The sequence below is a fragment of the Talpa europaea genome, assembly GCF_964194135.1.
Source record: "Talpa europaea genome assembly, chromosome: 5".
NCBI lineage: Eukaryota > Metazoa > Chordata > Mammalia > Eulipotyphla > Talpidae > Talpa > Talpa europaea.
In genome coordinates, this window is record NC_140071.1 from 141404430 (window position 1) to 141432368 (window position 27939).

The 27939-nt window shown below is 50.4% G+C and overlaps 1 protein-coding gene across 2 annotated transcripts in view; it reads left to right on the forward strand.

Moving 5' to 3' along the window:
* STK32B (serine/threonine kinase 32B) overlaps positions 1 to 27939 on the forward strand; it is a gene marked incomplete at its 5' end in the record, with an annotated part of 156031 nt that overhangs the window by 87835 nt on the left and 40257 nt on the right. For both annotated transcript variants that reach the window (XM_084233442.1, XM_084233443.1), the window contains one exon: positions 14014 to 14187. In XM_084233442.1, the coding sequence (XP_084089568.1) occupies positions 14014 to 14187 (174 nt within the window). The remainder of the gene's footprint in view (positions 1 to 14013; positions 14188 to 27939) is intronic.

A 27939-nucleotide genomic window follows, 5' to 3' on the forward strand; every position in this document is an offset into this window, starting at 1 on the left:
ATCCAGAGTTGTTACCATCTGCCCCTGAGAAATTAACTTTTGGAGATAGTACAGTCATAAAACTCTTTGCAAACTGAGCATATAATGTGGAGTTAAAAGAAACAGCTGTCATCAGAAGTGCACGCACTTCTTCAGGGGATGACAGAGTGAAAGGGTGAGAGGTCTGGTTTCAAAGAAGATCTTAATTAATGGTCTGGAAGACAAGGACAGCAGCTGGTTAATTAAATTCGCAGATGGGACTCAATGGAGAGGTGGTGTGAACTCTCAGAAAAGGTGAAGAAATTAGATAAGGAACTCTGTTGCAATTGCCAAGGATCGCAAAGTGAAAGTGAGAACTGGCAGGGGCCTGAGTCTACACGATTTGGTCTCTTATGAATTCGGTGTCTTACCTCTATAACAGCCTCTCCTGGCGTGGCTCTAGGAATGGCGATCTGGAGGTGAGTCTCTTTTCTCCGTCTTTGTGATCTTCAGCGACCTCTCTCCCTCGACCTCTCTGAGGTCAAGGTTCTGTTCATGCACTGGGATTATAGTTACTGACTTTGCAAAGAGAAAAGAGAGGAAGAACCTAAGAATGCTTGGTCAGCTCCACAGCAGCTCTGCTGGGGATTCCCTCCCGACCTCCAGCGTCTTTGGCCTGATCTTGGTTATATACTTTTAAATATATTTTTTTAGTGCAGAGCAGGCCAAGCAGGGGGTTCCCCATCACAAACACCCAAACTCCTTGGGGCCCGTGGGGCTCAATGGGACCCAGGAGATGGTTCCTGAAGCATGAAAGCAGGTGGCGTGGAGAGCTCCACTCTGAAACGTGTGTTGCTTGCCTGGTTGGCACAGTGAGTGAGGAAGGTCTGAAAGATTCCCGGCCAGCAGTGCATAGAGAATGGGAAGAGTTTTCCAGGATCTGTCATGGCCGCCTTGGGATGAGCCATGCCGCCGATAGATGCTTGAATTTCAGTCAGTCTTTACATTTTAAAAATAGAAAAAAGGAGGCTTTAATATAGTCCACAGCCTTGATTTCTTCCCAAGCTCCATTTTCCCTGCCTTTCTCAGGTAGGGCATAAAATTCACCTGTCCCGGGCCTCCCCGGTGGCGCAGCGGTTGAGCGCTGGGCTGCGAAGCTGCCCGCAGCCTCTGCAGCATCGGTTCGATCCCCGGCCACCGGAGACCTCGTCCTCCCCCACGGGAGGCTGTGTGTGCCCAGCTCAGGCCAGGGCAGGGCAGGGCAGGGCTCCTGTATCACAGGCAGCGACTCGCCGCACCCCGGGAGAGTGCGGGAGAGGCAAGCGCCCTCCGATGGCAGGAAGGGAAGCAAAGGATTTGTCCAAGGTCACCCGGAGAGGACCTCGCCACGAGGGGAATCATCGGTGTTTTCACGTGCTCTGGCCACGCGTTCCCTCGACGCCTCACCAGGCCCCGGCGCGTGCAGGGCGAGCCCGTGACACGCGAGTGTGGGGCCGGAAACCACAGCCAGCTCTGCCGTGGACTGTGAACGGCCTCCCGCGCTGAGGAGACTGTTCGCCCTGCTCCTGCTGGTGGGGAGAGAACCTTTGGACTCTCGCTCCTCCCCGAGCCCCACCCTCCCGGAGCAGCCGTGGCCGCGCCTGCTGCTGCCCTGGACGGGGAGGGAGTAGGATGCCGTGGGCTCTGTGACCCCGCTTGTACCTGGGGCGTGCTGCGGGGAGGCGGTGGCCTCGGTCAGAGGCTGGACAGCGGTTGGCCGGGGTGCTTGACCGCCAGTGCCCGGGGGCTGGACGGCAGCCAGCTGCAGGGAAGGGTGGGCCAGCTCTGCCGCTGGCCGGTCTTCTAGAGAGAAAGACGTAAAGAGGGTTTCAGCTTGGTGTTGCTCTGGGCCGTTGGCCATGCTGCTCCCACCTGGCGCCCTGGCTATAAAGCAGCTCACCTGGCCCGCCTCCCCCTCCATGCCCGCCTGCCACAGCCCCTCGGCCTGCAGGCCTGCACCGCTGCATGCTCGCTCATTTCCCTCTGAGCACGCGCTGGCGACCTGCCTGCCTGTGACGCTCTCCCCTGGCCCCGCGATACTCAGCCCAAGGCCTTCCTCCGCAGAGACACATCCCCTGATCAGTAGCTTCGGGAGGGGCCTTTCTGTCCCATTCATTCTGCGCTCCTGGCAGCTAGAACATTCCACGGTTATTAATTCCGTAAACATTACTTTTGGAAAGTTTATTCTTTCCCCCTATAGTTGGTCTACCGTACAGAGCGCTGCAGTGAACGCGGGAGAGCATGGATTCCTGCCAATGAGTGGTTTTGAATTTTTCAGAGAGACCCCCCCACCCCAGGAGTGGTCAATGCTGGGTCTACTTTTAATGTTTTGAGAAACTCCATGGCGTTTCCCTCGGGAACTGATCTTTGACAAGGCTGCTGTTCGCATGGAACTGACCCTCGCTCAGGGGGCGGCTGTGTCTAGACAATATTCAAATGAAACATATAAACACGAGCAACTAACTTACAACGCTGACGGTGACGTCGTTCAGCTTGCTCATCTCCTGTCTTGCCTTCATGTTCTTTCATTATCATAAAAAGAGTAAATTGATTCTGTTCCAATTTGTCATTTCATATTTTATGGTAAATAGTTTTCCAGTCATCACATCAAGAGTCTGCTGTTTCCATTTTATTTAAAACAGCTACTGCTCCGTTCTCGCGCAGCTGTCTCCTTACTGCAGTCCGTGGCCGGGCATTCTCTGACCCAGCCTGGGGGAGAGAATGAGAAGGCTCCTCAGAGGAGGTGCACTCTCCTCCAGGATTGCTCACCCCTTCAGTGTCCTTCTAACCCCCACAAATCCTTGCTCGCTGCTCATGTTGGACCATCAAGTCTTAGTTCAGCTGCTGCCTCTGTGACTGCGTCGTGACGCCCCGTCAGCGTCTGCAGTGGCTGGTGTGGAGCAGGTGCTTTCCAAGCACTGGAGGAATGATGACTGGGGGTGGACGGGGGCTTGAAGGCTGAGTTGGAGAAGTTCTGGGAGGTCCCCTGGAGAAGGCCCACTCTGTGAGTAGTTCACATTGATAGGTTTGAGGCCCAGGTCAGGAGTGGGGTGAGGCTGAGGATGGCTGCTAGAGGAGGCAGGCGGCATTCAAGAAGTAAAGGAGTGCTTCTGGAAGGATTTATAGCTTTTTAAACAGGACAGATGCTTCACCCCTGCCTCAGCGCCCCCACACCCCTGGCGCCCAACACACAGAGTCTGTCAGCTGCTGTGGAAGCCCCAAGCATCTCTTTTCACTTGAGAACAACATGAGAACACAGCGCAATTTTAAACAACATTTTATCTTTTTTTCCTTGAGTTCCCATGCCTTTAACAGTATGGTATTGGAGTAAAAATAGACACACAAATCGATGAATAGGATTGAAAGCCCAGAAATAAACCCACTCTTAACATGTGCAGTTAATTTATGACAAAGAAGTCAAGAACACATAATGGAAAAAGGAAAGTCTGTTCAATAAATGGTGTTGGGGAAATTGGACATTCACATACAAAAGAATGAAACCAGACCACTCTCTCGCACCGTGCACAAAAATTACTTCAAATGAATTAAAGCCTTGGCTGTAAGACCAGAAACCATAAAATATATAGTTGACAACATGGACAAGACACTCCATATTACCTGCACTGGTATCTTTGGGGACTGAATCCAACTGCAGGAGAAACAACAGCAAAAAAAAAATTAACAATTGGGACGACATCAAGTTAAAATAAGTCCTGCACAGCTCAAGAAACTAGTGTGAAAACAAACAGATGTTCCTGAATTAGAGAAACTTTTTATGCATCATATACCCAACAGGGCCTAATACCCAAAATCAACAAAGAATTCATACAGATCAGCAAAAAGAAAACAAATAACCCAATTAAAAATGTGCAGGAGAATTAAATAAACACTTCTCCACAGAGGACATACAGATGGCCAGCAGGTACACTGTGCATCTGAAAACATAAGCTAATATTTAGAGAACCATTTCTCTCTGAAATTGTGTGCAGTTATAGTGATACTAGCTTTTAGACTAATCATTGCTTTTTAAAAAAAAAACACATTAAACTCTTAAATCATGTAGGAAAACAAAACGTGGAGTCACAACTGCTGTTACAATGCTCGCTCTTCTGATTGCCCTTGCACTTGCCTTTATTGATGTCTTTACTTCACGTCACTGCGAGTCGGGTGTTCAGTGTCTTTCATCTCCCTATGTGGGGTTTCCTTGAGCATTTCTTGCAGGCTAGGTCCAGTGGTAATAAGTTCCCTCAGCTTTTATTTACCTGTAATTTCTCCCTCACCCTTGGAGGGCTGTTTCATCTCATCTAGGGTTCTTGGTTGACTTGTTTTTCCTCTGAGCCTCTTGTACCTACCAGCAGTTGACTTCTGGCCTCCACAGTTTCTGGTGGGAGATCTCCTGGCCTTATCCAGGGACCCTTGCTGGGGACCAGTAATTTCTCTTGCTTTGTAGTGTCTCTCAGTGTGAGGCTTTTTGAGCTCATCCGAGTGGAGTTCATTGAGCTTCTTGGATGCTTATATGCATGTGTCTCCCCAAAACTGGGAGATTTTCAGCTATTACAGCTTCAGATACTCTCTCCACTTCTCTCTCTTCTCTGCGACCCCCGATACGTGTGTTGGTCCACTTGATGGTTTCCCGGGGGACCCTTATGCTTTGCTTTCCAAACTCAGTCCTTTTTCTTTCTGTTCTTCAGACAGGATAACCTCATTGTCCTGTCATCGAGTTTGCTGGCTCTTTCTTCTGTTTGTTCAAATTGGCTTTTAAGTCCCTCTAGTGAATTTTTCATTTCAATTAAGGTAACTTTTAGCTCCAGAATTTCTCTCAGGCTTCTTTTTAGGTTTTCTATCACTTTGTTGCTATTTCTGTTTTGCTCATAAATGCTTTTCTTGATTTTCACATCTTTCTTTAGTTCTTTGAGTATCGTTAAGGCCATTACTTTAAAGTCTTTAAAAAAAAAAACAGATCTGTTATTTACAAGGACAGTTTCTGTTGGTTTATATTTTCCCCTTTGATTGGAACATACTTTCCTACTTATTTAACCTTGTAGTTTTTTTTTTTTTAAACTGGACATTTGAATCTAATGTGGTAATTCTGGAATTAGATTTTTTTCCCTTTCTAAGAATTTGCTGTTTTTTAAAAATTGTGTAGGCTGTTGCTGTACCACAGAGCAACCTCAAGTGTGAGCTCCAGTTCTTCCTCGATTTCTTTCTGAGTCTGTGCCTTTCCCTGTGAATTCATGATGACTTTCTAATTTCCCCCATACATGTGGTTTCAGATGTTATGGTCTCTAATGTCTGGTTCCCAAAATAGGAAAAGAAAAAATTAAGAAGGGGAATAGGTTCTGACCCTTTAATTCCCTGGAAGTCACTGGCAAAAGGGGTTGTACCAGTGGGGGCGGGGGGTATAACAGCACTGGTCACCTGACTCTTGGCCTGCACCCTTGATACCAGAGGCAGCAATTAGAGCACAGATCAACATTATTTGGAGGACAGGGTTATTTCCCTAATCCACCCTGACTCCTGCAAGTGGTGTGCAAGCTGCTCCTGGAACCCTCTTGCAGCTGCCTGCCTGGAGAGGGCTGGGGGAGGGAAGCTGCTGCTGAACAATGAGCTGAAATTGACCTACAAGAGCTATAGTTTGCCTCCAGGTCCTCCCAGGAATTCCAGAGCTCCAAAATAATTACATCAGACTGATTTTACCAATGCAATCACTGACTAGGTGAGGACTGATATTCTTGGTGCTGTTTACTCTCTCATCTTCTCAGAATCAAGCCCTGGTTTTTAAGTTGGAAGATGCCTACATGGTTTATTTAATTATTCTTTACAAATCCCATGTACATATTTTATAAACTTATATTTTTGTTCTCTGAAATATTTTTGTGACAAAAATGAGCAAGGTTATGATAGAGATAAAATGGAATTCTGAAAACAATGTTTAGAAGAAGATTAGGTAGCAATGTAAAGGATAGAGAGGAAAGGGTAATCATAGTAAAACTACTCAAAAGTACTGTATTTTTTTTTTAATTCAGTGTCTTGTTAAGTAAGGTATGGAGGTTGAAATTTAAATATAAGCACTAAAAGTTTATAAATAGGATATATAGCCAATGAGGGAAATAAAAAAAAAAAAAAACCCTCAGTCAAATTAAAGGCAAATGTTAAAAAAAAAAGATAGAAAACACTATACAAAAGAGAATCGTTCAAAATTCAAAGTAGATATAGGCATGTGAGCTCACTAAAGAATACACAAACTCTCAGTCTGGCTGTTTAAAAATTCTTATTAGCCTATTTATAATCACAGCAAAAAATACATGGAGATAGTGAAAAACTGAACATAATGGGATATAAGAAACCAAGAAATGACCCAAGAAACGAATACAGGGCAAAACTGATGTCAGAGCAAAAAGCATTTTTCAGGGTAATGAGAATAACTACAAAATGATAAGAAGAAAAATTCACATCTCTGAGCTTGTGCTTCTGATATAAAACTGAAAAAAATGACAAAGCAAAATTGCTGAAATGACAAGGAAAAATAACTAGTGAGATATTTGGTGAGAGGTTTTTAGCTTACCTCTCTTGTTAGCAGAGAGATCAGAGGAACTGTGCATTAGACAAGTTAACAAGTTCAAATTAGCACATGGAAATTCACCCTACAGGACAGTGTTCAGAGTCAGAGCATATACACATAGAGGCTTTCTCCACTATAGAAGAGATTCTGCAAATAATGAAGAAAAGGTCAGTTAGCCCTTTGACTAAATGGGTAATGAATAAGGACAAGCAGAGCACAGAGGACAAGGCCCATGGCCCATGGCCAAAAAGTCAGCTTCACTCAAGGTTATGGACTGAGTTATGTGCATTCAGAATTCGTGTACTGAAGCCCTCACCCCGACAGTTCAGAATTGATTCTATTTTGAGACACGGTCTTCAAAGAAGTAATTGAATCAATTAGGTCATTGGGGCCTAATCCCATCTGATCGTCTCCTCATGAGAAGAGGAAAATTGGCCATAGACATGCCCCTTGGGAGGCCCATATGGGGACAGAGGAAGAAGATATCCATGTCCATGCTTCAAAGCGATATCTCAGAAGAACTAGCCCTGCTCACACCTTGGTCTAAGACCTCTGGCCTCCAGAATTTTGAGAAGATTAACTTCTGTTGTTTAATTTGGTCTCTGGAATTTTGCTATGGTAGCCCTAGCAAACTAACACTCCTATTCAAAGAAATGCAAATTAAAATATATTGAGAACCATTTCATACCCAAACAATGGGCAACAAAACTAGACCGTATAATAACCTTAAGTAACGTATGAGGGGAAGCAGATATTTTAATGTGTCACTGAAGTATAAGCTGTGAAGAAGTGCACAGATGGTGTCCACCTTGGTTTTCACATCTGAATGCACGGTTTGCTCTCTACCTGGGCTACCAGCACTCCAGAGTCTGTTTGCTTCTTCCAGTGGTTCCCCCTCTTCAAAGGCAACTGCTTTGGGGATGTTTAATGTCAAAGGTTAATTTTTCTTATTTCTGAATTCCCTATTTTTAAAAAAATATTTATTTATTGTGTAGAAGGACCAGGATGTAAGCCAGAGGTGTGTGGGGGTGAGAGAATTCACTTGAGACAGAGTTGGGAGCAGAACAGGCAGACTGACTGAAAGACACTGCTGAGGGGAGCAGCAGGTGAGACAGGAGAGGTCTGCTGTGCCATATGTGGGTCAGCTCCCTGGTCGGGGATTGAACTCAGGCTGTAGCAGTAATAGGGTGATAGCAATGAGAATTAACCCCTAGGTCACCAGGGAGGCCCTCCTCTCTGAGTTTTCTGTTAATGAAGTGTGAAGTTATTCTTTCAGTTACTGTACTGTCTGTGAGACCTCCCCATTTGGTTTGTGTAGCAATCATGCCATTGTATAGATAAACCATGTATTTGCTCATTTTTCTGTTAAGGAATTTTTAATCTTTTGGAATATAAAGTGGGATTGTCACTGTTGACATTTACAAATAATCTTTCTATGAACTTTTTGTGAATGTATTTTGATAAACAAAAATGAACGTTTTTTGTTGGGTAAAAACCAAGGAGTGAAAGTGCTGGGTCTTGGAAATACACATGTCCAGCTTGAGTAGTTTCTACCAAATCGTTTCCTGATTTGACCAGTTCACACTCCAGTAAAAAGTGTGTAAGAGTCAGGGTGCTCTACCTGCTGATATGTTCAACAACTCTTACAAGTTGTCGGTTCTTATTTTAGCCATCCTCTATGGTGTGATGCGATACCACGTTTTCATTTTAAGTTGTTCTTCTCTGCTGTCTAGTGACCAATTGTAGATGCCCCTGTTCTCTCCACCCTGTTTGTGGAAGCACCACTTAAAGTCTCTTGATTGTTTTTTTCTGTATAAATGGATGAACTTAACTCAGAAAATGCGCAGAGACTGCAGAGTCCCCCTGTGGAACCCGAGAGAGGAGGGCTGTCTGCAGCCCCTCCCCACCCCCTGATTCAGCAGCTGCAAGATCAGGTCTCCGCCTGTGGAAGCCAGGAAAGGCCAAACATCCCAAATCAAATGTAAACCACAGCGCCGCCTGCTGGACAGGGAAAGCAGCGCAGCTCTCAAGAAAGTGGCCAGACAACATCACAACACAACACAGCTTGAGACCTCAAGGGAGCCTGACACCATGAGGAGGGAACACCTCTCCGAACCCAACCACAAAGAAGCAGAAGACTTTATCTTCCTGTCAGAGAGTTCAAAACTTGCCATGATAGAAATTCAAAGAAATGGAAGATGTGGAAAAGCGAGACAAAGTGATACAAGAGCTGTCTGAAAAGCTAATGAAGGAGATTTTCTAAATTCCTGCTATGAGTGAGACCATCCCGTATTTTTCTTTTTCTTTCTTATTTCACTGAGCATGATCCCTTCCAGCTCCATCCATGTTGCTGCAAACTGCATGTGTTTACCTTTGTTGATTGCTGAGTAATATTCCATGGTGTACATGTGTCACATCTTCTTGATCCAGTCATCTATTTTTGGGCATTTGGGTTGTTTCCATAGCTTAGCTACTGTAAATAGTGCTGCTGGCGGGGAGAGGAAGGATTAGGGTCAAAATAAGGGGGGGGTGCAATTGTATGGGGAATATAACCAAAATGAAAATGCATACATTGTGCAAAAATGAAAAATGATGCAAGAATTATATAAAATATTAAAAGAAAGCTAATCAAGGAGAAACAACCAAATTCAGGAAAATGAGTGACTGTTGTGAGAAATATAATTAATGAACAGAAAATATAAATTGAAGATGTAAGTAAGAAAATAGGGGAATTGCAGGATGGGAAAAGATCAGTTAGGGGCGGGGGGCAGAGACGTCTGTAGGAAGCTGTGGGAGCAGAATGGAGCAAATGGAGGATGGAGCCAGTGACCTGGAAGATCCAGGTGGAAGGAAAAGAGAAATACGAAAGGAAAGTGAGGGAACACTCCCGGTTTTGCTTCCTTCTGAATAGGTGCCTTCCTGTGGTTCATAACTTAAAAGATGTAAAAGAGGATACAGGCCAAGTCCCTCTTCTGCTCCTGACAGCCCATGACAGTGATTCTGCCCAGCTCTCCACCGTCATTCTTGGGACTGTGACTCCAGGGGTGTTTTATGTGTGTATGAATGAAACATGTCATTCCCCCCTTTTTATAAATATTCTCCCACTTTCTGCACAAAGGGTAGTATACTAAATATTTGGTTTTGTAGACTCAGGTATTGCTGAGCATTCTGCTTTTTTGGCGATGGTGTTTTTGGTTATATATGTGCTTGGCTGGGGGCGCAGGTGGTGTTCGGGCGTCTCCCCTTGCTGTCGCTTAGCCTGAGGAGGCAGAGGGAAACTAACAGCGACATTTGCCTTTCTGGAAACGGACTAGGGACAGAATTAGCTGGTGTGGAGAACAATGAAGACCATCATGATTGAATGGCTGAGACTCTGTGACTCAAGTCAAATTAAAAAAAAAAAAAGTTATTATTGTGAATGTTATTAGGGACGTGCATGCATTGAGCACAATTCAGGTTTGATAAGCTCCTTTTTATTTGCACAAAATGAGCTGACGCAAGGCCCAGCATCCCATTATTGGATTTCTGCAGCCTAAGAGGGTGTCTTTAGCTCCTCTCTTGCTGCATGTTGAATGTCTGATCGCGGCTGGTGGCGGGCATGGGGGCGAGCCTCCGCTCGTTCAGCTCCCTGGGAGACGGGATTGGAGACATGTGGTCCTGGGCCCCGCAGGTGCCATGCAGTAAGGACGGGAGATGGACTCGGCTTGTCCTGCCTGCTGAGGCTTCCAGAATGACTGTCCCATGGAGCCGTCTCCAGGCACTGGCTCCTATTGACTCGGGGCACTGACTTCTATTGACCAGTGGAGAAAGGTTTCAAGTGATAGAGCTCCCACCCTGAATTTATCTTTTTTTTTTAATATGTATTTATTTATGCATAGAAGAACTGGGGTGTAAGACAGAGGCACGGGGTGAGAGGATTCACCAGAGACGGAGTATGGAGCAGAACAAGCGGATCTGCTGAAATACACGGCTGAGGGGAGCAGCGGGGAGACAGGAGAGGCCTGCTGTGCCATGTGGGTCAGCGGCCTGGCCGGGGATCTAACTCGGGCCACAGTGGTGATAGCGCTAGATTTAACCCTTGGTCACCAGGGAGGGCTTGAATTTATTTTTCCGTGAAGAAAGCTTGTCTGTGATGTGGCAGCCCAGACTCCAGACTGCCTCCCTTCTGCCCGCCCAGCCCAGCTTTCCTAGAACTGCACTTTGAGTGCTGTGGTTCAAGCTTGAGGGACAGACAGGCAGTCCCTGCTAAACTCATTCCTCTGTGTATAGCTCGTCCATGTCAGTCATTCTCCACAGCATTGCAAATGCCACCTTTGTGCAAGTGGAGTCAGTTTCCTTCTGGTGTCAGCCCTGGGGTTAGCGTGTTTTTCCTAAACACTTGATTTCTGTTCCCTCTGGCCCCGCACCACGAAGCTGGTTGCTTCTTGCTTCTCTCTGGTGGTTGGGGAGGCTGGAGGCACAGGTGACAGCCCGTTCCAGGCAAGCAAGAAAGACGGGGTGTACAAATTGGGGCACTTTCACCTGCACCTGCTTTTTTTAATTCCCTTTTCATTCTTTCCCCCGACCCATGGGTTACTTATTTTTCATTTTATTATGTCACAGTGCAGGTACTTCACAGATCCCTTTAATCCTTTTAGCACACAGTAGGAAATTAATACATTTCTTTTAAAGATTTATTTATTTATTTATTTATTTATTTATTTATTTATTTATTTATTCATACAAGCACTGGGTACAGTCAGAAGCGCGGGAGGGTGAGAGAATTCACCAGAGCCAGAGCGGGGAGCAGAGCAGGCAGAAGGACCGAAGGACACTGCTGAGGGGAGCAGCGGGCGGCAGGAGAGGTCTGCGCGCCACGTGGGACCCTCCTCCGGTGGCCGGGGAGCAGCCGGGGATCGAACCGGCGCCTCAGAGGCTGCGGGCAGCTTCACAACCCAGCGCTCAACCGCTGCGCCACCGGGAGGCCCATTTCTTAAAGCACAGGCAGACATTTGCTTTCTCGCGCTGGTCTGTTTCCGTGTCTGGACTGCAGTCCACACCTTCCCAGCTCGCGACCTTCGCTGACCTTGCCAGGAGAGCAGGCAGCTACAGGCACCTCTCCACAGGTCAGCCTGACAGGGACAGGGCAGGGTGGTGATGGTGGGTGCCGTCATTTCCATGACAATGTGCAGCGTTACCATAAGAACATAATGATAATTTCAGTCCAAGGAGAAGCTGGAGGCACAGCAGCACGCAGCTGCAGAGCACACTGTGCGCGCCCACCAGAAGGTCGTCCTCTGTGCCATGGCCACAGCCCTGAGTCTCTTCAGGAATGCGGAGTCCATTCCCCAGGGCAAGAAACGTATCCATAGGCAGAAGAAGCCCCCACTTGAGTTATTGCTGAATTTATTGTTCTCTTTGTGTTTTGGCTTCCGCTTGAGAATGCATTCTGGTCTGCAAATGTTTCTCCTGAAAATTCATGTTGTTCCTCCAGAGTTGATGGAATATTGAATGAGATCCCTTCGACAGTCGAGCTGTGGATTGAGGGTGAAGAACTCACTGGGTATTAATGTAATGCTTCAGTGTCCGACAGCTATTAGAATACAAATCAAGGGCTGAGGGTGCGAGCGCTGGCTGAGAGCCGGGTTCTTACGGCGCGTCTGAGCCGTCCTTCGAGTAACAGATGTCTGAGTGATGTGTCGGGTGACTCTCCCAGGCCAGGTGACAGGGACACAGGAGCTGAAGTCGAAAGCACAGTCTTGCCCCACGTCAGTGTGGCATCCAGGGAAGGGCCTCTGCTGCCCAAACTGGAGCCAGTGCCTCCCTTAGGCCTCTCAGCCCTGCCCAGTGCCTGCAGCTTCACCCTGCAATGCCTCTCTTCCTCATCTGGGGCAGGAGGATCTGTGGTTCTGTGGCCCAGAAGAGCCAGTGGGTCACAGCGTCCAGCCCAGACTACCTGGAGGAAGATGTTCTTTCAGGGGCCGCACAGCGGCCCCTGCAAGCACACGGGGTCCTGACCAGCCAGCACAGCCGGAGGCGGCGAGGATGCATGCTGGCAGCTGACAGCATCTGTTTGTGGAGGTGGGGAGCAGGAGCCCTTGGGAAGACCTTGAGCGAGGAGGGAGAATCCCTAGTGCTTCAGGACGGGGGCGGAGGGTGCTGTGAGGCCAGACTTTCTCCAGCGACTTGCTGCCTCTCTTAAGCTCTTCCTGCACATAGACAAAAGGGGAGCAGGTGCCAGAGCCAAGGCTGTCTTGGTTCCAAAACCAGGTCAGGACAACGGGGGCAGCGAAGTGTGGGCTCTCGCACCACCTGAGGCAGTAGATGCAAAAACCTTTAATGAAATATTAGCAACCAGAGTCCAGTTTAAATATATATACACATATATAAAATATGGACATGTTACATATATGTACACACATACACAGCCTATGCATGTTTTCTATCAGGCAGGATTTAGCTTAGAAATGTGAAGATAACTTAACATTAAAAAAAAACCCCAGCACCTCTATAGCTGCTCTTGGTCAAGCTTCTCAGCAGTGTAGAAAACAGCTTTTTTTAAGGGACGGATGATACCCATCAAACATCTATGCCAACTCTTTCTTTAATGATGAAACATGACAAGATAAAAACGCCCGCTGCCCCCCTTCACAGTCAGCTTCCCACTAGAGACAGCGCACACCGGAATAAGACAAGAAAAGAAGTAAGAGTCAGAAGATTGAAGGACGAAATGCCCGAGGTTTCTGTGGAGTGTGTAGGTTCAAGATAAACGTACAGAGCCCTGCTGCTCTCTCCCCCAGTAGTCCCCCAGCAGTCTTTATTTTCAAAGATTCACACATTTTCAAAGATTGTTTTTCAAAGATATTCACAATGGCAATAAAAATTGTGAAAAACATCAGTGTCAGGAGCTGCTGGGCGAGGGACACCCCTTCGGGGGCAGCCCCGCCTGTCCTGCAGACATCTGTCAGCTGGGGGCACGAACGCCTCCTCCCAGACCGAGGCGGCTGTCTGAGTCCGAGGAGCATCGCCAGCCGCCGCCCATTCAACACAGAGTAGCAAGTCCTGGCCCAGGTCCCGGCCCCTCGGGTGGAGCAGCTCATACTGTCCACCCCTACAGGGGTCCCCCCCTTGCTGAGTGTGCTCTGGGCCGAGTCACTGTGTCTGTTCTGATCATGAGAGACGTGGGGGGTGGGGGGGCAGTTACCCGCCCCATGCCGGGGTCATGTCCTTGCAAGATGCAGTCACCTTGGTCTTCCTGCTCCATCTAAGGGAAGCATCCATTAAGAACAGGGAACATGTTGGGGTCTTGCTTTGGTTGAAATGTCTTTCTGGGGACCTCTGACCGGCACCCCATCTCCTGGGAGGTGGTGACGTCTGTGTGGCCCGGAGCCTGTTTGCTCCTGTGTGGATGGGCTCACTGGCCCAGAGGAGGTGGGAGTGCCCCGACCCTGACGCCTCTGCCCTCTGTGCCCCAGGTACTCCTTCCAGGACGAGGAGGACATGTTCATGGTGGTCGACCTGCTGCTGGGCGGGGACCTGCGCTACCACCTGCAGCAGAGCGTGCGCTTCTCCGAGGGCGCCGTGAAGCTCTACATCTGCGAGCTGGCCCTGGCCCTGGACTACCTGCGGCGGCACCACATCATCCACAGGTAGGAGGCGGGGGCCGGGGGGGAGCTGGGGACAGGGCAGGGGTGACAGTGCTCTCAGCAAGAGGCGGCGTTTCTCACCTGCATCGCTGTGCATGGATAATGGAGAGCTGAGGGGCTTGGCTGTTGCTCTGCATTCTCTGCAGCCAGCCCACTCCTGTGTCTCCTGCATCGGTGGGGAATGTACCCCCTGAGCACCCGACCCCTCTGGGTGCCCCTCTGGTAGAGACCTGGTGGGGGGCTGGCCTTGGTGTCTCTGGAGAGGCTGGGACACCTGACCCTCTTGGCTTAGAAAGCTCACAGGGGCCTTGGCTGAAAGTAGGAGGATTCTGTGATCTTCCCTTTCACGCTTAGAAGTCCCAGCTGTGCCTGGGGGGCTTCCCTCCTCTTGAGAAGCCCCTCGTTGGCTGTGGGCTTGGATATGAGCGCTGGGTTTCTGCTGCCTCCTGGGGCCATAGCCTCTGCTCGTCTCTCCCAGCACCGCGCCCTCATGCCCCGCGCCCTCCCTCGGTCCCCCTCGGTGAGCAAAGCACTTTAGTCTGCAGAGGGGGGGTCAGCAGGAAGCTTCAGGAGCCATGGTGTTATTGAGGATCCCGGGGTTCCAGGGAGGCGTTGAGGTGGGAACTCCACCTCTGTTCAGCCCAGATCTTGTCCTGGACCCAACTGATCTTGACTTAATTTTGGACGAGCCGGGGAAGACCAGCTCTTGAACTTCTGACTAAAGATGGTGGCTTAAACCCTCACATGCACATACCTATGGTCTCTCCCTTCGTACACCCCCATAAAATGACCATGAGGAAGGAATGCTTCAAAAATGACAAGTTCACCATCTTGGGGAGACTACAGGAGACTGATGGAGTGGGGGGCTCGGGGAGATGGAGCTGCAGATGACCTAGGCCCCCAGAGACGGAATTTCAAATGGTCATTGAGGAGAAACAAGAACTGATGGGCACTAAAGAACCCCGAGAGGGCTCGGCAAGTGCTGGAATTGCTGTTTATGGAAGGAGAGGGCTTAAAAGAGGCTAAAATAAAGTGAGGTGTCTGAAAACCTCCCAAGAGTCCTGGTGCTCCCGATCTGCGGGCCCACCCTGAACATCCAGGAGGCCACCCGCCCCCCTCGTCCACCCATGCAGAAGGATGAAGCCTTGGTCCCTAAAGAGGGCAAAACGGAGTGTCTGTGCGCGCCACACCTACTGCAGTGGGGTGCTGTGCTGACAACAGCAAGTCTACCTAGATCTGCACAATGCAGAGGCTGAAGCGACCCCTCCCCACCGCAGCTGGCTCAGAGTGGTACCCAGGCCTCCCTCCTCCAGGCTGGACAGTCTAATATTTCAGGGGCAACAAGAGCTTACAGGAAAGAGACCGTGACAGCAGCCGTTCCTCATCCCCCCAGAAAGTAGCTCACAGTCAGCGCGCCCCACTCAACATGCTGTCACCTCCTGAGGAGGGTCGTGACGACCAAGGATGATCAGACATTCAGGGAGATCTTCCAACGTGGATGTTGAAATCCAAACAACCGAATGGGAAAAGGAAATAAATAACTTGGAGAGAAACGGGTTCTGCCAGGAGAAGGAAATATCAAATGGCTGTGATCAGTGCTTCAAAGAGATAAGAAAATGAGTTTTTTACCCATAAACAAGAAATAGTGTATTTATTTGAAATTCTGAGAACATCAGAGCCCTCATAAATTAAACATATGGAAGCAGAAACGAAAAACTCGAAGGATGTGTTGCAAGATAAAGTGAGTGCATCGCTCTCTAGTGGGGTAGAGGCCCAGGCAGAGAACGTGAGGGATGCTGTGGGATCACGGCGATTTCAGCATCGCAAAGAAAGAGGTGCAGGGGCATGTGCTGGTCAGAGCACGGTCCAGGCCATGGAACTGCAGGAGCCAGGGTAAAATTTGTCTTCTAGGACCCTCTGGGCTCCTGGGAGACAGTGACTTAGTTGAGCTTTGCGTTTGGGGGAGGGGTGCTTCCTACGACCACCCTTCTAGGAAGATACTCTCTGGGCGTCCTGAATACGTATTTGCTGGTGACAGTAAAAATTATTAAATTCTTTTAGAAAGATATTGGGCAATAAGAATCAGGTGCTTTTTAAATATTCATCCCCTTGTACCCACTCATTTCACTTTCTGGAATGTACCATCAGGTCCTATCTGACCTTCATAGAAAGCTCTAGCATGAGGGTATTTGTTACTGCATTGCTGCTTCGGAAATAACCTAAAAGAAAGGCCTTGGGTTGCTCCAGTGTGTACCTCCTTTTGAGAGACGTGCAGCTAGGCTGAGCCCTCTACACAAGGCTCACTGTGAAAACCACGTACTGTTGAGAGGGTATTTGTATGATCATGAATGGAAATTATAGCTTATGAAACTGCGTGACTATGTGGAGAAATGTCTGCTTATTAAATAAACAAGACGTGAAAGAAGTTCCCAGCCAGCCGGGGCTGAAGACAGATTCTGTGTGATTTCGCCTTTCTTCTTTTCTCTACTTCCACATTTTCTCTAATGAGTGTGTTATCCATTTAATGAAGAAAATCAGCACGTAACTAATTTTCTCTCTAAAGGTAAGGTGTTTATCAAACATGAACTTTATTTTTTGTTCTTTTTTTGTAATGGTAATGTTTCATCGATGTATATAGTAATAATCGTGTATATATTCAACTGAACAGTTTAGCATTTTGCAATAAAAATAAGTCCATTTTTAATACTGATTAAAATTATCTCATGTTTCCCTTATATATATGTATGTTTTTTCTAGATCCTGTGAAAACTACATAAGGGAGGTATCTTTGAGTCAAATATATTTGATCAGAAATCAGCGTTTGATCAGTATTCAGAGTAAATACGATAACCTCACCCTTGGGGTTAGCCCGGTCTGTGTCACATCCGTCAAACACGAGCTTCAGGTCGGGCCCCTGCGCTGGAACCCCGTGCCCCCCTTAAGCCGGCTGTGAGCGCTGTCTCCATCGTGCCTTCTCTAGAATGAGCTCGTGTGAGGGTGGATGGCATGACGGCACAGCTGAACCTACCAGCACACACCCGGCCCTCAGGGAGAGCCCTCGTAGAACAGCAATGGCTGGGAAAACACCGGCTACAGCTGCTATCACTTATTTTTTTAGATCCTTCCATCCCAATAACTTTATCTTTGTCTGTGAGTGACCCCAGGCTTTGCTCCCCACCACCACCTCTTATGTCAACTAGCACCTTCCTCTCCCCTCCCTCTTAACCCCAGACCCTCAGGGTGTTGACCGGCACCTGTCGGGTTACCAGTTTGTCTGCTGTGTAAATATCCAGTATTTGCCTTCGGCATTTCCAGTATTTGCCTTCATCGTTCTAACTTACTTTGCTACCGTTCTGACCATTTTGGTGAGGATGGCTGTGTGTCATCCTTCCTTGTGGCGATATAATAGTTCATGTGTGGACAGGCCACGTCCTTGCTCTAACCATTTAGCCATTTAGGCTGGGCCATGTCCGAGTGATTGTAAACATGCTGCTGTGAACTTTGGGGAACATACGGGTTTCTGTGACTGTGGTTTCTTAGTCTTTGCTGATCAGACCTATTTTTATATCCCAAATGTCCTCCACCTTCCACCACGGTGCTAAAAATAAATTGCTAACCCTAATCAGATTACAGCGGAAATCCTTCCCTGTCCTTCCTTACCCTGTGTGCCTGGAGTTATGGTCACTGAATAGAAAGTTCCAGGTAGAAGAACATGGAAGATGTGCAGAAGGATCATTTAGGACGGAAGTTCAGCTCAGTTTCAGGAGCAGCATCTTTAGTTGAGCCTCAGGACATGGCTCCCATGCATGACAGGCTGGCACTTTGAGGATTTATGACTTCCAGCCGGCTGGTAGGAAAGTGAGGTTGCAAGGGACTCCAGTTTATCCCTTAAAGGACTGCTCTGTCTCCTAAGCATAAATTACTCCTGCAGTTGGGTGGAGTGTGGATCTGTTAGATAATAAATTCTAGAAAAAGGGGATCTGGGTCTCCACTTCACGTCAGAGAACCAGAATGAAATCTGGGAACAAGATGTGAAAGCAGAGCAAACATCTCCGACAAGATCCAATAAATTAGGGGCTGGTCATACACACACGAGCATGTGTACACATAGACACATGTGCATATAAACACATGTGGCACACGTGTCTTATTACAGTTCAGTACAGTGTCCCCACCCCTCTTTCTACCAGGGAGGGAAACAGAGTCAGGAAGGATATGAATCATGAGGAGGTGGGGGGACGTGGTGCCGAGAGAGTTCGAAGAAGTAAGAGGTCACATGTGGTTATGTCTTCCCCGGCTAGTGGGGAGCTGGCCTGGGAAGTCGGGTTAGCATTTGAATAGCTATAGGTGGTGGAGGGCATTTTTCCAGGGAAAAGAAGTGACACAAGAAGAGGGTGGGCAGATGCCTGAACCAACAAGCTTCTGTCTGGGCTCCTGTCAACGGCTTCTTCTTCTTCTTCATTTTTTTTAAGATTTATTTATTTATTTATACAAGCACTGGGTACAGTCAGAAGCACGGGAGGGTGAGAGAATTCACCAGAGCCAGAGCAGGGAGCAGAGCAGGCAGACTGACTATAGACAGCTGAGGGAAGCAGTGGGTGGCAGGCGAGGTCTGTCGCGCCATATGGGACCCTCACTGGCGGCCGGGGATCAAACCGGCCCTGCAGAGGCTGCGGGCAGCTTCGCAACCCAGTGCTCAACCGCTGCGCCACCGGGGAGGCCCCCTGTCACGGCTTCTTGACAGACCTTTAGTGCACGCCAGCAGGTGTGGGCTGGTCTTGTGACAGTTGCCACAAGGATTGTTGAATTAATTTCTTGAAGTGGGATAGAGGGTGACATAAGGAAAGAAGAGAAGATGGTGTAGATTTTCCATATGTACAGGTTGGTGACACCTGCCATGTTCCTCTGAACATGTGCCTTGTGATGGGCCTCGGCCTGTGCAGCCTTCTCAGGTATTCATCCGTCCATCCATATGCGCGTTCACTTGTTCACCCATGCATCCCCCCACCCACCCATGTGTTCACCCACTCGTGTGGCCACCCACCCACACATCTTCCATTTATACAAAATGATGTACTAAGCCCCCACATCATGTCAGGCTAAGGAGACAGCAGCAACGACTGACCAAGTTTCTGCCTCCTTGGTGCATTACCCACTTGATCCTGGTGGAGGGAGACACTCGTCCATGTGTGTATTCCCATAATGCCCAAGGCAGTGATCAGTGCCATCAGGCACTGTGGCAAATAGGGGGGACAACAGGCAGGGCCTTGCTTGCTGTGCTTTACAGAGGGTAGTCAAAGAAAAGCCTCGGAGCCAGGCATGTGCGAGTCGGGAGCTAGAGGCAGTGAGGGCCAGTGTGGCTGTCTGGGGGCGACGCTTCCAGCCTAGATATGGAGGCCCAGAGGTGGGAGTGTGTCTCAGGGGCAGCGAGGAGAGCAGTGAGCAGCAGGGAGAGGTAGAGGTGAGGCCAGGGAGGAAGGTGAGACAGAGGGTAATGGGGATTTATTGGCTTCAATTTTTACTCCGAGAAAGTGGAAAGCTCTCGCCAGGTTTGCAGCAAACGAGCGGCGTGATTTGATCTATGCTTTCAGTAGCGGCGCGCTGGCTGCTTTCCACTGCACAGTGCTGGCTGCTCCGTGCAAGATGGACTTCAGGCACGGGGAAGACACCTCCCCAAACTCCCCCACCCCACCCCGGATGCGGATGAACAGAGGCGAGGCCTGTGCTGAAAGTCAGAGCAATAGTTTGGACAACCTGGCCCACTGCTCTCTTGGCCAAACCCACCACAGTTCAGGTACCGGGAAAGGGAGCCTCCGAGAACACCTGTCGTCCATCTGCCAGATTCCCACTGTGAGGTGCCAGGGCCAGTGCTGCCTCCTGGGTGGCAGGACCGGGCAGAGCCATGCCAGCCTTACCAGATTTCACACCCAGTCGGGGGAGACTGGACATGCTCAGGAACTGCAGTCAGTCAAGGCCAGGGGCCCCAAGTCCTCTGAGAGGGCAGACTCTGAGTCGGGGCAGCTTCATTGTGGGGGCCCCTGCAGCAGGGGTGCCGGCTGAGTTCAGAGGACCCCTAGTGCAAGCAGAGGGGCTGATGCTGGGGCTGCTGGGCCTGGAGGCAGAGGCAGCATGACCAGATGTGCGGGAGGGAGGTTGAGGGTAGCTTTGGTGGCATCGACTAGACGCGCTGTAGCTGAGTGGAGGGCAAAGCGAGAGCCCAGCCAGAGCTAGCAGAGCTTTCATTGTGGTCAAATGCACGACACTTACCACTTTAACTTTTTGTAAGTAAGTGTACAGGTCAGTAATAGGCAGTCCTGTCACTTCGTTGCACAGCCATGTCCAGCATCTGCCTAGCTGAGACTCCAAGAAACATTACGGTCCAGGCACGCGGAGTCACAGCGTGTCTTTCAGCGGCACTGGCTTAGCGGGATGCCCACGAGGCCCCTGCCCGTTGCAGCCTGTGTCAGAATGTGCTCCCTCTGGAAGGCCGGGTGACATCTGAGAGTCTGCCACGTGTTGTGTGCCCATGCATGTGTTTCTGGACAGCCGGTTTACTTCCTCTTTGGGGCCACGGAGAACACGCTGTTGGGACAATTCTTTTGGAGACATACCCAGCGCCGGGACCGCTGGATCACAGGGCAATTCTATTTTTAATTTTCGAGCCATTACCTGGACTCGATGGGAACTCGAATCCAGGTAAGAGCCGCAACCGCTGGCCTGAAGGATGCAGACTTGGCTGGTGGGCCTTGGGGAGAGAATCGTGTTCTCCAGGAAGGTCACCAGCAGCCGAGACACGGAGGACACGGTAGCCCATCAGGAGATGGCTGCGAATTCGAATGTCACATGACACCTCTGTAAGAGGGGAAGCTGAAACCCGTGATGGCGCGTGGAGGACGCTGACCGCTAAAGTCACCTCGCGCCCGCCTCATTAGAGAGAGCGCTTCCGTGGAAGCTTCCATCACCCTGGAAGGCGCTTGCAAATTCTCCGTGTTTGGGATGGCCCACAGATCTCTTTCCTTGATAGTAAATAAGCCTTCTTTAATATGGGTGATTCCATCACTGTCAAGATACAGAGAAAACTGTTAATTTTGTGTGAAAAGCAATAAAGATTGTGTAATGGGGCGCTCTCCTCCGCGCGCAAAGTACACATTTTACATCTTCCTTGATGTCGGGACGGATGTCAGATGTGAAGGCTCAGTCGCAGAGAGTCGGCTGAGCTCCGGGAATCAAACGAATACATCAACCTCGTGAACTCGTGGGCTGTTTTCAAGCTGGCAGATACTGTCATCCTGGGAGCCTTCTTGAAACTCTCCTGCTCTGTATTCCCACATCCACTCAGGTTCACGATCTTCCCGGCTTGGCGCTCTGCCGCTGCCCCTCCTGTCTCTCACTTGGAGTAATCATCGGCCTCGGTGCAGTCAGGATACAAGCAGAAGACAGAAGCCGCCCTCGTGTTTCAGACAGCGGACTCGGTGCCGGGCAGCGGTCATGTGGCTGTTCTTGTCTTGAAGAACAAACAGGATGATGCAGCAAGGCAGAGATTAGTCACAGCAGGAAGCGGCTACGTTCCTTAGAAATGTCAGAGCGCAGGAGCAGGAGAATGGGCCAGACACATCCCTGGAGTCCTGGACCCAGGTCCCTGCAGGGCAGGCGGAGCCCTCGGAAGACATGAACCCTAAGAGCCAGAGCCGGGCAGTGCCACAGAGGCAGGGGCTGCGAGATCCGGGTGGAATGACAGTATAAGCCCTGCAGGGGCACTGCCCAGGAAATGCCCGGCTTCTCCCCAGCTGCCCTCTCCAGTCTTCCGCCATAGGACCAACCCCCCAGGAGACCAGAACGCAAGGACTCCTGGGACATGCGGTCTCTGTGCTGGCAGAGAACAGGCGTGGCTGACCACCGCCAGGCCAAGGACCAACACAGCCTCTGGGTCTTGCTGGCCTGGCCTCCCGTCAACCCAGCCTCCACACTGCCTGTTACAGCACCTCTTCCAACTCGAGGGGTGTCCCTCCCAGGTAGCCCGACTGGGGGGGCCCCTGGGGCTCCACACTGTGCCCTGCTCTCACACAGCTCCCCACCATCACAGGGCCCCCCCCTGTTGCCTTCGAAGTGTGTTTTTCTCCTACTTGGTTTCTTCTCTGCCAGTTTGTTGGGACCACTGCCGTGGCCCCACAGTGCCTGGCTCCAAGGGTGTTTGGTGAAGGGCGCGCGGCCCGCCTGTGGCAAGTGCACACCTTTTCTAGAAATACATCTCGTGCATGGATATTGTGCTAGTTTGGATTTTAACCTTGGCGGGCCTGTACTATTTTATATAGTTGGAAGCAGTTCTTTAACATGGGCTGGAATTTATGAGGCCTTGTATTTTCAGGGGAGAGAATCGAAACTGAGAGGCTGTGGTTTGTCAAGGCTCTGGGGTTGCCACAGATAAAAGCGGGGTAGCCGCTGGGGCCAAGGACTTGGGGATGTGTCTCCTGGGCTCAGGGGTCTGGGCAGACCATGCACTGAGGGTGGAGCCAAACTCGGGCGAGTCTGTGGCCTTGACTCAGGTTAAGCCCAGCGCTGGGATGTGAACCTGTTCCTCCTAATCACAGCGTGGTATAGACCGGTGTCATCAACTAGCATATTCTAAGACTTGTCAAAGGTTGCAGCTTGAAAGGTCAAAACGGAATGACTTCTGTTTCTGCACTATGAAGAGCGCCTAGAACAGAGCTGCTGTAACCAGCCAAGGGGTCCAGCGATGTGGGGAAATGCTGCAGCCGCCCCCGCGCCATCACCTCTTTATTTCCCCTAAGATGTGCCTGCTCTTGTCACCCGGGCCCTGTGACCTGCAGGGTTTCCCCTGTCTGCGAGGTGGGCCTTGAAATGTTGACTCTGTTGTTTAACACAGAAAAAGTCAATATTCATTGCTAATTAAGTAATCGCAGTCACCAAAGAAGTCTGCCTCCGGGCATGTGCAGTGAGATCGTCCCTTCCAAACTGTGCGTCCACCTCCTCCATCCTGCTCAGGAAGTGGCTGGCGCGTTCACAAAATGAGCAAAATGCGCAGACGCAAGGGCTGATGGGAGAGGTCTGGGCCACCCTCTGCGGGACGCGTCTTTCGGCAGCGAAATCCAACCCAGTCACTTTCCTTCTGAAAACGTTCCTCGCTCCCACGGTCAAGGCCGATGGCCGTCGCCTGGCGCTCAAGATGCGGCCCTCAGTTCTCATTTTCCTGGTGGTCCCTTCGAGCTACCGGGGCGAGGCAACGCGTGTCATCGTTTTCATGGATTCAGGGTGATCGAAGCCCAAGTCAAATAAAGAAAAAAGGCAATTTTATTTAAAAAAAAATAGAGTTTCAGCATATTAGCACTTGAGTCAGTTTGAGGAAGAGAGAAGTGGGGTGAGCTCTGGCTCTGGGGGTCTCTCCTGACTCCACCCATCACCCCGGCTCAGCCCAGGGCCAGAGGCCCCACGAGCCACCACATCATGTGTCGGCCCCGGGGGCCTCTGATTGGGTCCTCCTGATCCCCAGCTCAGGGTCACCTCTGGGAGCGCCTCTTAAGTCACATGGTTATCTCAGAGAAACCCCTGGTTGGTCTTGTTTAAGACACTTGACGCCATCCTGGTGCTCTTCCTACCGCTTCTGCTTCATCTCAGAGCTGTCCTGATCACGGCGAGCACGGCATGTCCCTGGCTGCAGCAGTGGAATCTTCTCACTCAGTCTGCCTGGGCCAGCACTCACACCTCTGAACCCCATGGACCAGCCTCTGGGACATTGAGGGGTGAAGGAGGACCCCAAAGGAACCAGAAGAAGCAAGTAGAAAATGAGCTAAACAAAAAAAGCACACTGCCCTGGGCCGCAGCCACAGACTCTGTTACGCGTCCTCGTGGTGGATGGGCCCCTCCTCTGTCAGCTCCTCCTCCTCCAGGAAGCCTTCCCAGATTCTTCGGAGCAGCGTATTTATCCCTGCTTCTGTGCTTCACTGCTCCCACGCCTACTTCTCACACAGGAGGGGCTGTGCACAGCTATTCCTCATTGTGCACCAGACTGAGTGTGCTCGTTTGAACTCGTTCGAACTCGGTGTGCTTATTTGACGCATCCTGTGCCTTCCCTCTCTACCGTGGAGCTGAACTCACTTGACAGGGCCTGGGTGACCTGGGAGTGAGTGCAGCCAACAGGGTTCCTAAGATTTGTCTGAATTAAACCCTACGTTGAATCTATACTCATTCTTATTTTAAATTCCCCGCATGCCTCCCTATTCATGCTGCTCACCTGCACCCTTACAGAGCGGCACATCAAGCAGCGCCCTGCTTCATCCAGGGCAGTCAGCTGCTGGGGTTTGAGGTGAGTCCAGACTTGAAAACCTTCAGCCCCATCGAGGACTGAGAATAGCGACTTCCTGGGCGGGCAGCTGCGGTGGTGGTCTCAGTGTCCACGCACACGCTGTCCTCTGGAGTCTTAAAGTTACCTTTGGAGGTGGACGCTATCGTGTGTGTGTGTGTTGCAAAGGTGTGTTGTTGTGAATCTGATTGCTGAGCATGTGGGATTTGCAAGGGCAGCATTACAAGTCTTGACTTAGAAATTGTGACTCAGCCCTGCCGAGCTCCTCCACTTGTAGATGATCTTCCAGATACAGAGTCTGGATAACGTGAGGTTGTGCAGATGCTGGGCCAGTCTCCCTGCCACGTGTTTCTTCCTCTCAGATGTACACCCCCATGCTATTTCTAGAAGGCCCTGGGTGACTCACACAGGGATGGAGGATGTGAACGTGATGGCCATCGGGCCGGGAGAGCGGGGAGATGGGCCTGAGGTTGCACCCCCAGCTCTCTGTAGGAGGCCACTTCAGTCCCCTGCCCCTGGGCCCTATTCTCTTCCCCCACGGTGATAACGTCAGGGCTGCAGGAGAGATTGCAGAGTTGCGCCCAAGCCCACGCCTGGGACGTGTCCTGCCAGTCGCTTGCTCCAGGGGTGACATCCCTCCACTTCCTAACCTTCGAGAAGGGTCAAACAGAACGAACTTTATTAAATAAACCTGAGTTTGCAACTGGCTCTGCCACGTGCTCCCTGAGTCATAGGAACAAGTTTATTAATCTCTTCAGACCTCACTTTCATTTTTAAAGTGGGGTGAGCATGTCAGCCCCCAGCTGACGGCAGAGACAGGTGAACTAACCTGTAAGAAGAAGCCTCCTGTCCGGGCAGAGTCTGTCTCTTGTTGCAGAGGCAGTGGGGGGGAGGGGAGGCCAGGCCCCAGCGGGGGCTGCGCCCAGCACCCGGGCAGAGGTTTTGCCTGGCTAGTGAGTGGGTGTGTTAGACGCGTGGGCTGTGGGCCTTTGTGCATTTCTCAGCTCTGTAGCAAGAACGCACTCATGAGTGGGGGCTCCTTCCTGGAACCTTCGTTTGCAAACACAGAGTTGGGGCCCTGAGGCGTCTTAGCTGGCCTCTGCTTGGAGGTTTTTGTAGGATTTGTTTTCTCCTTCCCCATCATCATTATTATTACGGTGGCCTTGCTTGAGTAATATAAGCCACTTGACACTTTTAAGATAAAGAACATACAAGTATTTCAAATGTAGTCTCTGTGTGACCCTCCCAATCCTTCTCTGTGGAAGCGGGGCCGGGCGAGCCGGGAGGGCCAGTGTGCCAGGGGTGGCAGTCCCCCACTGGGGCCAGAGGGCCTCCGAGGATGTCCTGCCAGGGATTCGAGTCATTGCTCTCCACACCTGGAAACCGGCCAGGATTTGGGGTGCATCAACCCCACACACCCCTGCAGGCAGGCAGGCAGGGCCAGCAGGTGACCCCGAATGGGAAAGCAACAGGAGGAGCCAAAGTTGACCGACCCCGTGGGAGAGCTGAGGCCGACAGGCAGAACGACGTGCATTTGAGAAGAGACAAGGACCAGGAGCAGGAGGCAGCAGCCGGCAGGATGCGGAAGCAGAGGGTGGCACACGGACCCCAGTGGTTTCTGCCCAGTGAGCACAGCAGCAGCAGCAGCAGCTGGTTCCGGGCCCTGCCTCCTCCACCAGCGGGGCTGTGTGTGGACTTGGTTAAACACGACAGTTCTTCATTCTTTTTGCCAAAGCCTGGAAGCTTCCAGCAGGCCAGGACTCGTGCTCTGTCACTCCCCTCAGCCCTCGCTCTGCACTGGAGACGTTGCCACTGCTATTGGTGTCCTACCAAGGAAATTGTCACTAATCTAATGTTTCACCCGATGCTGCATCAAAAATTCAGATCGTTTTAAAAGGAGATGATGACAGCTCTGCTCTAATCTTTTCTGGGTCAATGGGCTATTTAATAAGATTTCAGCTTCATCCCTTTCATTACAGTAATAACTGCATCCCCACACTTTGAGCTCAAGCCTCCGTGGCAGGAGGAAAGTGGAGTCTATCAGATCAATGGTCTTTCTCTCCACCACACATCTGTATTTCCTGAATTCAGAGTGATTTTGGCAGGGCCTTTCATGCTTTGGAGCTTGAAAGCTGAGTTTTCTGCCACAAGCCAAATAAAGTGGAAGATTGGGCTCAGCACGGTCACGCCCTTTCCGGGCAGAAGACTATGGCCCTCGTGGTGAATCCTTATTTCCCTCGTCTGAGGTCATCAAAGATGAACGAATGCTGACTCTAGCTGAAGCGGTTCATTCCGCTGGCTGGGAGGTGTGATTGGAACTGAAGTGGGGTCAGCCCTTGGGGTCAAGAAAATATATCTAGGGGGAAAGCTTGAGAGAAGTCATTTGAAGCAAGAGTGGGAGTCATCCAGAGACAGAGGAACAAGACGAAGCCCCGGTCTGAGCACTCGTGTGTGAGGCTTACCTAGATGTCAGGCTTCTCCAGAGAAGCAGAACCACTCTGAGATGATTGACAGGGAGTCAGGTAGCTAGGTAGGGTGGGCAGATGATGGATGCATGGATGGTAGACAGGCACCGACAGACAGACAGGGAATTGGCTCGTGTGATTACAGAAGTGAGGAACTTTCAACATCTGCAGGATGCATCCTCAGATGGGACCAGCGAGAGCTGATGGTGTGGTTCCATCAGGAAGAGCTGATTTGTCAGATGAAGTTCAGAAATGGAACATAGCTGAGGGCCCGGTTTGAAGGCAGGCAACAATTGTCTGAAGAAAGGGAAGACCAGCCTTTGTGTCCTATTCAGACCTTCAGCTGACTGGAGGAGACTCCCCCACGTTCTGGAGGGCAGTCTGCTTTACTCAGTGTTAAGTTTCAGTCCCATGCCCTCTCAGACACACCCAGAAAGATGTTTGATCAAGTATTGGGCTGCCGGGGCTCAGCGAAGCTGACGTGTTAAGATCACCCAGCACACCCCTGCTCAACTCCCACCGGGGTGGCTCTCTGTGGATTCCGCGGGAGCCCTGGCAGCGACAGCTGAGATTTTGGAGACATCAGATTGGACGGGGAGGGCAGCTGTGTGGGCCTGGACAGATGGCTGGCTCCGAGGCACTGGCGGACACTGCCTCCCCACTGTTCATGCTTCTTCCTCTGAAGAAGCCTCCATGAGCGTGACTCGAGGCCGCTGGGGGCCTTGCACTCCCGTGAGTGACTCGCTGATTCGTAGCTAGTGTTCCGTCGTGGTCGTTGTGCCCACAGAGCGCCTGCTGTGCTCTGCTCTGGGTTGTGCGGGTAACCAAGCAACTCCCCACACGAGGCCCTTCTGGCCCAGAGTTGCTGTGTGTGGTGGACACATGTCCTATGCCCAGGTCCTCGCCACAGGCCCCTCGGGGTGTTTCAGGCTCATCTTCCAACTTAACCTCTACCAGTAACGTGGCTGATGT